At 43.1% G+C, this 9817-nt stretch overlaps 1 protein-coding gene across 5 annotated transcripts in view; it reads left to right on the plus strand.

Moving 5' to 3' along the window:
* The first annotated feature begins 1023 nt into the window (after window positions 1-1023).
* Window positions 1024-9817, plus strand: part of NEK9 (NIMA related kinase 9) — a 23488-nt gene continuing 14694 nt past the window's right edge. For 3 of the 5 annotated variants that reach the window (XM_035902013.1, XM_035902014.1, XM_035902016.1), the window contains exons 1-4: window positions 1024-1186; window positions 4743-4800; window positions 5603-5680; window positions 7574-7679. In XM_035902013.1, the coding sequence (XP_035757906.1) occupies window positions 1144-1186; window positions 4743-4800; window positions 5603-5680; window positions 7574-7679 (285 nt within the window). In that variant the 5' untranslated portion in view covers window positions 1024-1143. Of the gene's footprint in view, window positions 1187-4742; window positions 4801-5602; window positions 5681-6734; window positions 6856-7573; window positions 7680-9817 lie in introns of those variants that run through there. The other 2 variants (XM_035902015.1, XM_035902017.1) reach the window with 2 other exon arrangements.

A 9817-nucleotide genomic window follows, 5' to 3' on the forward strand; every position in this document is an offset into this window, starting at 1 on the left:
GGACGGACAGCCCCCCGGGTGACAGCCCCCGGCGGGAACAGCCCGGCGCGAAGCGACGACTTCGGCCCTTGGTGTCGAGGAGCAGAGGGTTTGGGTTTCGGCATGTTTGAGTGCCGCCAGTCTCTCGGTCCCCTGAGGTTTCACAGGGAGATGTGGAGGCCCTTTCCAGTGCTAATAGATTCCTCGTTTTTCTGTGTTTTATTCCGGTCACAGAGGACGTGGGGGCATCTCATATAGATCACTCTCGTGTGATCAGCATCTCAGTGTAATCAGGGGAAACTGGCTGAAAAGCCAGTCCTCCCATTGCTCCCGAGTCGTTTAACCCCATCTGGTGCAATTGTGGTTGTGCTTTTTAGCGGCCATCAAAGAAAAGCGCTTGACTTGGTTCCCAAGGGAAGTTCTTCAGGTTTTTTGGGGGGAAGGCACCCTGAGGTGTCACGGCTTGAATGGTTGTAAGTGAACGTTGTTCACCTAACAGGTCACGCCTAGTGTGTCTGACAACGTGGGTGGGCCTAACAAGGGCAAACTAAATTTGTTCTTGTTTCCTTGATGGGTTTTTTTTTTTGGTTGGGTTTGAGGTTTTTTTTTTTAGGAATACCTGAGTATTTGGTCTTGTACAGTATCCTGCAGTTACGGGGTTGGAAATAGACTGTTATTCCTTTATTGAGCTGCAGTGTGTTTAGTCTTTATTGAAACAAAACAAATCCTGTGTCTTTCCTGGAAACCTTGTAGTATGTGGTTTTGGTTTTTTCGTTGTTTGGGGTTTTTTTTTTTGGTTGGTTGGGTTTTTTTCCAAAGTGAGTGCTGGCCAGCTAGAAAGATAGCTTCAGGCCACCGCTATTCCTAGTGACAAACAGAAAACCTCAAAACTTACTGTTGTGAAGAACCTTTGTCTGAAATCTGTAAGAGGCAGGGAAGTCTTTTTACCTCTCCTGAAATTTTAATTTCCTGCTATAATGGCACATATTGTTCTCTTCACGGTAGTGTGTTTTTAATTAAAAGATGTTTTTGTGTTTCAGGATGACTCACTTGTAGTGTGGAAGGAGGTGGACCTGACCCGAGGAGCGTCCTGATGCTTTGAACGAAATCGTTATCCTTGCCCTGTTGCAGCATGAGAACATCATCGCGTACTACAATCACTTCATGGATAACACCACGCTGCTGATTGAGCTGGAGTACTGTAATGGTGAGATCCAAATGGGCGGCTGCCGTGTCGCTGAGTCACCCTCCTGCAGAACCTGCAGGGGGGATTCCTGGGGCGTCCTCTGGGGAGCGGGGGAGTGGAGGTGAATTCTGCTGCATAGCTCCTGAAGCAGAGATTGCGAACCCTTCTGTTTGGTTTGTGTCTCGGGTGCCAAAGAAAGAAGCCCAGTAGTTAGTGCAGGCAGTTCAGGCAGTAGATGATTTCCTGAGTCTTCTGAGTAGCTGGTGCAGTGGAATAAGTGGGTTTATCGGTAATGTGCACTTCTAATGTGCCTTGCTGTGCTCTTTTAGGAGGACAGTGGGAGAAGACCATGAGGATATTTGGGCCTCTCTGCCAGTACAGAGTGGGGCTCTTTTTCAGTAGTGTCGCTTAAATAGACCCTTCCATTTGGCAATTATAAATCAAAGCTTAAAAGTCTCCTGGCACACCACAATCAGGACTTTTTCCTGCCTTATACGGTCAGCTTCTATGTTTACTAATAAAAGAAAAAAAAAAAATCTGGTCCTTCTGGTGGCAGGGAAAACTAAAATTCCATCCAAGAGTAAATCAGATGGTATTGTTTGGAGTTTGCAAGGGAAATGGTCCCGGCTGGGATGGAGAGGTTTTGATATGAGGAGAAGGATTTGATACAAGTGTCTGAGTTGCAGCTGCTCTTATACAGCTGGAAGAGGAGGTCATATACAGCTAATACTGCTGGAACAGGACACCTGCCTAGGACTGCAGTATGGTTCCTATTTGGATGAGTGGGACAGCTTTCCTGGCTAGGTATCCTGTGTGTGGTTTTGGGCGTCACGTTAAGCCTTGGCTCATCAGCAGAAACTTTTTTGGTGGACAAGGTTATCATCATGTAGTTATCATCTTGGACAGTTTGCTTTCACTGGGACGGGTTGGGGAGGACAGCAGAGCTGTGCAAAGTGTTTTTGAAGGGCATCAACCACCCTGGTTGGCAGGTTGGCCACAGCTGGTTTTGCTTCTCTGCTTTTTGTTCTTATGCAGGGTGGAGTCCAGTGCAAGAGTAGGGGAATGTTAGCTCTTTGCACCATTTATTTTAGGAGTACTCTCTGTGAGTTATTTAGCTGCCTTGAAAAGACTGCATGCTCAGGGCTGTTATAAATTCATTGGAGGGCATAGAGACAAGCTGCATGGTACTGATGTCTGTATGTATTTGTTAATGTCTCTGAATGGTTTTTTACTTTGGGACAATAACCAAGAGAAGAGTGTATAACCTGCATTGCCTGAGTATGTCTGAGTGGTACAGAACTGAGGACATGAGAAAGAGGGAATCTCATTTAGACTAATGGATATTGGTTTTGCCAGTGTGTTGATAGTGGTTTCTGTGGCTTTTTTTTACAGTGTACAAGACCAAAATAATTTGTGAGAATTTTTTCAAGTAAGGCTGGATTAGTTGCTATCAGACACTCCTCAGAATCCAAAGTTTTTACTGTTTAATTGGCATGTCTCTTCTGGAGATCTAGGAAAGACTTTCAAATTTGAGTAAATATTGTCCACATTTTACAGGGGAGGAAGCCAAGTTATTGACTTATTTGCCTATAGTTCTGTATATATATCATGGTACCATAAGACTTGGATTAATCATGGAATGACATCAATTAATAGATCTGAAATAGATTTGGGAAGAAATATCCTATAAAATACATTTGTTGAAGAGAGAGTGTCAGAAGGTTAGATGTGATTAGACGAAACAAAGAAGAAAGTAATCACCTTGAGTACTGTGTCTAGTTCTGGGCTCCCCAGTTCAAGAAAGATGAGGAACTCCTAGAAAGAGTCCAGAGGGGAGCAACTAGGATGATAAAGGGACTGGAGCACCTCCCCTACGAGGAAAGGCTGAGAGAGTTGGGCTTGTTCAGCCTGAAGAAGAGAAGACTGAGAGGGGACCTCATCAACAAATATCTTAAGGGTGGAAGTCACGAGGACAGAGCCAGACTGTTTGCAGTGGTGTCCAGCAACAGGACAAGAGGCAGTGGGTACAAACTGAGACATAAGAGGTTTCAGTTGAATATGAGGAAAAACTTCTTTACTCTGAGGGTGACAGAGCACTGGAACAGGCTGCCCAGGGGGGTTGTGGAGTCTCTTTCTCTGGAGATATTCAAAGCCCGCTTGGATGAAGTCCTGTGTAACATGCAATAGGAGAGCCTGCTTTAGCAGGGGGGTTGGACTAGGTGATCTCCCGAGGTCCCTTCCAACCCTTGCCATTCTGTGATTCTGTGATTAGTTTTTCTTTTTAGCATGTGTGCATAGAGGCATTGGTTATCTGAGTCAAGAGCTAATTTGTCTTCTTGTGTAGGATTTTGGCGATGCTGCTCATTTGTCATGCTGCTCTTTGGTTCAGAAGGGCTGCAGAAAAAATGGCAAAAAATCAGAGGTGGGGAACAGAATTCACTAAAAGCCTGCACAGTCTGAATCGCTAGGAAAGAGGTTCATAAGAAGAGGCAGAAGTGCATACTTTGGTTAAATTGTGAATGTGAAGAGTGGTAATTTGGAAATGTGAATATAAGGCAGAAAAAAGAAATGTTAAGAGGTTGACTGAGAAGAAATTAAGTGAAGGGAACCTTAATTAGACTATCAGAAAAATCTTCCTAATGTGGAAGTCTAAAATAAGTCCCTCACGGAGGCAAAGGAGCTGTTGCAATCTGCTTTGGACATCTCAGCTTGATAGACCCATGGAAATCATACAGGAGAAAGCTGCCTTGCACCATACCCATGGGAATGGGAAAGGGCCTGGTGTTCCGTTACTATTAGGACATGATATATGATAATTGGGAAATGGAATAGCAGCAGGATGTGATCAGAGATTTGGTATTTACTGGTAGGATGCTAATCTGGCAGGGAGCCTCACTGCCTGCTGCTCTCAGCATAATTTCTTCTAGCTTTCCTTGATGTTCAGTCTGCCATCTTGAAATTGTGAGGTGGCCTGAAGAGTCTGCTGATTTCAGGCTTCTGTTGGTGGTGCTGCTGTTGTCAATACTTTGTGAATTCTGCATCGGTGTATCTGGCAGGGCAGATGAAGGAGAGGCAGGTCAGAGCTGGGCAGTAAGTGGGGAAAGGCAGTAACTTGTGCTTTCAGGGACTACTCTGAACTTACGATTGCTTTCTTTCTCTCTTTTTTTTTTTTTTTTTAAATGTATTATTTAGTTATATATAATGCTGAGGAGAACAATCTCTTGTGATTTTGTGTACAGGTTATAAATGTTTACATGACCCAAGAAGCGCTTACAGGTAAAAAGGTAGGGACTGCTAGCCTATCTTACTGATGCGCTTTTCAGAGAGTATTAAATGGTGGTGGTAAAAAAGAATCATCTCTGCTTAGCTTAGATATGCCAGTGAAGTTCTTAGATGGAAGAAGGGCTTAATTTTATGAATGCGTGACGTGTTTAAGTGAAAAGTGCTGAGGGAGAGCTGTAGTGATTCATCAGATCTCTTAGGGGATTTGAGTATTCCCAATAGTACCTGAGCAGAGTAACTACTGCCATTAACTAAGATGAACCTCTCTGTCTTTCTCACTCCCTTATAATTACAGGAGGGAACCTCTACGATAAGATTCTGCGGCAGAAAGACAAGTTATTTGAAGAAGAGGTAATTTGGACTGGTTTGAGGGAGCAGTGGGGCTAGCCTAACGTTCTGGGGATCTGTCTGGTTATCTAAGGATTTATGCAACATTTTTTCCATAGTGCTGGTGGGGAATTTCTCTGTATATCTGGGGACTGACATGACATCCTTCCTCTCCTGTTGAATATTGCAAGCATTTATGGATTATCAGAAACTGTTTATTTTCCTTTTTGGCTGTCTATAAGCAGTATAAACTTCCAAGGGAGAAACAATGAAAGAGAGTGCTCAACTGACTTTGGACATCTTATCATATTGGCTAACATTTAACTTTAAAACCTCTTTCTCTGTTTCTTCCTGGTTGGTACTCATTTTGGATCTCCTCTTAACCGTTTTGTAGGTTCTTTTGTGAGTAATTACCTTGAACCTGTCTCACCATAGATTTTTTTCTTGTTCCTTTTTCTTTTATTTTTCTTTAGTTGTTTTTTTTTTTTAACTTATTTTCTACTGTCTGTTATCACCACATACACTTATTTATCTTATATAATGGCTTTTAAGGCCTTCCGGCTCATGACAGATACTAAATCATCACAGATCATATTCCAGAGAGCCCAACTTCCCTGAGGTCTTCCTGAGGTGGTCATTAGCTGTCATTCCTAAGTCTTTTCACTCACTGAATTCTGTGACGCTTGTCAGGACAGACACTATGAACAGCACTAGAACAATCTACCTTTTGGAATATCTTTTCAGAGATTTCCAAAACAGGAAATTCTATATTTTCCTACTCCTGAAAGAGCATCTAAATGGTATGGTCAGGCCCTCTTGCTGTCCCTCTGTGGGACAGGGACTCTGGTATCTCTTTCAAATTGCATCAGCTGTGAGCTGCATTCATCGAGCAGGAATTCTTCACAGGTAAGTGTGGCACGCAGTAAAGCTAAGGTAGCCAGTGCGGTTTGTGGATGCGAGTGCAGAACTCCTTTGAGTAGCCTTTGCTTGTGTGTTTAAAGCAAGCGCTGAGCTCCTCTCCAAAGCGTAGCTGGACTGCCTAGGTGTTAAGTATCACTTCCGTAAAGAATTTTTATTGGGCTGGAAAACGCCTTGTGATAAATGTGCAAAAAATGTTGTATATGAAAATGGAATTACTGTCTTTGATGCTGGAGCTTTGTGAACAAAGAGTTAATCCATGTAGGAAGGAAGTAAATTGGCCCTTTATTGCCATAACACATAAATGATGTTTGCTAAAGTGGGTAGGAAGAACAGTTACCACAGACCAAAGGTACTTCCTACCCGCTCCACAGTTAATAGCTACAAACCAAGACCTACCTCCTTCTGTAATTCCTGGAGGCTAACAGTGACGAAGACTTTGCATTGATGCGTTGATGTAATGTAACCCATGCAAAGATTTGTCCTGTGTTTGGCTGAATCCCATTTCTTCAGCCAGTTATTTAAGGAAGTAATGTAGCTTGTTAGCTGGTAGTGGTGATTCTGACATTGACTCTGAGATTTTAATTAGTAGCTAAGTACCTTTTTCTGTCACCCTTTTCTGTTTGGGAGGGGTAAATTTCATGGCTTATGCGTGCTTCAGGGAGGCTGTGATGTGCTGGGGAGTACCGCACACATAAACAGCTGTTTCCAGCGTGGTTGGATCGTGTGCTGCACAGCATCCTTCTCTATCTAATGAGCATAGCTGTGTGAGGGTGTTTTCTGTGGGATAGCATTCTGGTTGCTGTCACTCTAAATCTTTGGTAATTGACAAGCCTTGCTAATGAAGGGTTGGTACCCTACACTCAACAAAGTAGTGCCTAAGTTTTTGACCTAAAGCAGATGTCATGTCTGTCCTGCTTTGCAGTGATTTGCTGCTTACCACCTCTGTTGCCCATCTTCACAGCAGGGTTCACAGTCTAGGAATGTGTGGCCCCAAATCCTTCCACAATAATGAATTGAACAGTTATTTAAATGTTTGCAGTGATTTCTTCTGCTGCAGACATTGTCAGAGTGACCCAGGACTTTGCGATGCCCCAAGTGGATGAATGCAAAGTGCTGCTTTACTTGATGTTGTCCTGATCTACACTGGGAAGTTGTTGATGGTACGTTAGGAAAAGGGGGTGTTATGAAGTATTGGCCATGGGAAACGTATCATACTGTGGGGGCTTCCTCTCTGTATTTACAGCCTCTTATATTGATCTGTGAAACTACATATACATTATTCTGTCTGGGAGAAAGTGTTTTCAATAAGTTTTGGAGTTCAGCATTTTTGTGGCCATCAACCTTTTGATCTTCTGGGTGTAGTACGTCACATTATAGAGTTGTTCTTGAGGTGTAAGGTAGGGGGATGTTATGCTTGAGTTCTAGAGTGGCATCTGTTTCACACCCTCTGTGTATATGTTTATATTTGCATACATACATATTCATGCGTACATTTATGTTTTTACTGAGCTCAGCGACTCCTGGCTTGGGTCTATTTATAAAACCAGGAAAAATAAGACCTGCTCAATGACCTTCATACAAGAAGAGCCTGAGAGGGGGAAAAGAACTATCTTTGATTTGTGGCCTTTACATAGGTGTCTGGAGCCTGAGGTTTTTAGACTGTGTTGTGCTTGTGTGGGGATGTGATCAGACATGGATAACTGCAGTTACTGCCCCCGTACTTGTGGTCAAATTGCCTTTGGAGAGCTCTGTGTGCATGAGAGAGGACTGGCAGAGCAGCAAGTACCTCATTTACAGGGGGGGAGGTATAGTAGCATGTGGAAAACTGTGACCTTCAGAAATATATCCGAGTGTCTGCATTTCTTTTTCTCCTTTCAGAGATATAAAGACATTAAATATCTTTCTAACCAAGGCAAACCTGATTAAATTGGGAGACTATGGGTTGGCAAAGAAGCTGAACTCCGAGTACTCTATGGCTGAGACTGTGAGTATCTGTCGCCTTTGTGTCCAAACTGAGGTGTGTTTTTCTTTCATCTCTGCATGCCTTGCAGAAGACCAGGGATGCTGTACATTCTTGCTGCTTGTTTTCTATGGCTTTCCTTTCCCTCTCTCCTCAAATTCCCTCAATGTTACCTCACTAACAACTTCGGCATATTTGCTGGTATGTTGCAGCCTGCAGTTATCCTTGCTCCCAGGTTACGTTTTGGAGGTCTGTCTCTCTGCAAAGCAGCAGTAGACTAAAGATAAGTGCTGCTGCGGGCATGGAACTGTGCCAGAGCCAGTATAGCTGTGCTAGAGAGCACTGCTCTTCTTTCCCTGGTACCTAGGCATGGTACTTCCAAAGGTGAATCTATGCAATGTGAAGGCAGTGCTCCCCAAAGGTACAGAGACTGCAGTATAGTCACATCAGTACAGCACTCTCCCTCTGGGATAGTTTAGCCCAGCTTAGCAAGTTAAATTAATTTGGTCATGCTGCTGTGCTGACAGGGGCATTTTGCCGCAGCTGGATCTGAGATAGCTTGGATGTGCTTCCGTGATGCTGCACCATGGCATAGATATGTCTCCTATCTCTTTAATACTTAGGCTCTGAACTGAATTGCAGAGAAGCAAGAAAAACACTTGTGCTTCTTATGGTAACCAGGTGTATGGTTTATTGGTAACGCTCTTGGAGTGGGGCAAAGCTTTGTAGGAGAGATTAATTCTACCATAAGGCTGACAAGCTTGGCTTTGTTCCAGAGCTTTCCAGAAAACAGTTTTGCAGCCAGAGTTATGACACAGGGTAAACTGTATTGCAGGCACCTGAAAGGCTCAGCTTGGATTTCCCAGCTCCATTAATTTCTGTGGTGAGTGCTAGGCTTGGAAAGGGAGACATTGTCTGGACCGCCTATCTGCAAAAGGCCTTTATTATAGTTTGGGATGCAAGCCAGCTTGCACTTCCCCTTACCAGGCCATATTATTAGATTTAATGCAAGCCACTGGTGTTCTGTTAGGATGTGTAGTTAAATTCTTGCCAACCTCCTTCCAGAACATGAGCGCTATTGTGCAGCTGCACAGTAAATGGGAACTCAATGCTGCTGCATAAAGCCCTTGCTGAGCTGGGCTGCAGCAAAACCATTTCTGTTTCATCACATTTTTCATGGCCTTCTGGCTTTCAGAGATAATGCAGTCTGTGCTATGAGTTTCCAAGCTTGTTTTTGCCTGTGTTGTATGTGTTCATCTACAGCTGTGAGGTGGTTTTTTTTTTTTTTTTCCTTTTTCACTTCTGAAAAATTTTGAACTACATGCCTTCAACCGTATTTCATTCTGCGTATGCTGGCTGTGCTCTGGGCTAATTGTTCAACTTGTGATCTAATGACCAGTGGCGGTCTGGAAGTCTTTTTTTTGTGAAATGAGTGCAAAACATGTTATTGTCAGTATTTGTAATTGTAACAGTCAGATTACAATTTTGTAAAATGTTTATGTCTTGATTCTTAAACTCTGATTTCTTAATTTATCATTCTTTCTCCCATTTACTAAGGAAGATATAGAACATATGTCTGTGTCTTTCTTGCAGAAAACTTAACATTATCCTTTGCTTAAGAAAAGGTTTAGGTGCAGCGTCCTAGTTCTCCATATGATACTCCAACTAGGTGGACTTCCAAACCTTTCCGTGGCTAGGACTCGTGTAGCTCTGTAGCTGTCATGCTCTGTAATAGGAAATGGATGGGAGATGGCAGATTCTGAATGTGCCCATTAGTGTACTAGCAGAGCCTAATGAAAGGCAAGCTTTGTGGTCCTTGGAGCTTTGCTGAGAGAGTTGAAAAGAGGGCAACTATAAATATTTCACCTTCTAAATTCTGTCTTTTTCATTTATTTCGCTGTCTAGTTCCTTGCTAGGGAGTGAGCTCTGTTCATCTGGAAGCTTCATTCTTGCACCTTTTATCATGTTTGTTCTGTGTCTCCTTGTTGTGACTTTGAGCTATGCCACTATTTCTCTTGTAGCTGGGAGGGCTTCTGTATTTAAATGCTGGGATTTGGGATTTTGTGTGTGGAGGTGAGGTGTTTGTTTTAAACCAGTTCAGGAAAGCCCACTTCTGAAGTGAAAGCCTTTCAGGTGGGACTCGTGCCAGCTTTCTACTTACT

Source organism: Egretta garzetta, unplaced genomic scaffold, assembly GCF_000687185.1.
Source record: "Egretta garzetta isolate BGI_Z169 unplaced genomic scaffold, ASM68718v1 scaffold79, whole genome shotgun sequence".
NCBI classification, from domain to species: domain Eukaryota; kingdom Metazoa; phylum Chordata; class Aves; order Pelecaniformes; family Ardeidae; genus Egretta; species Egretta garzetta.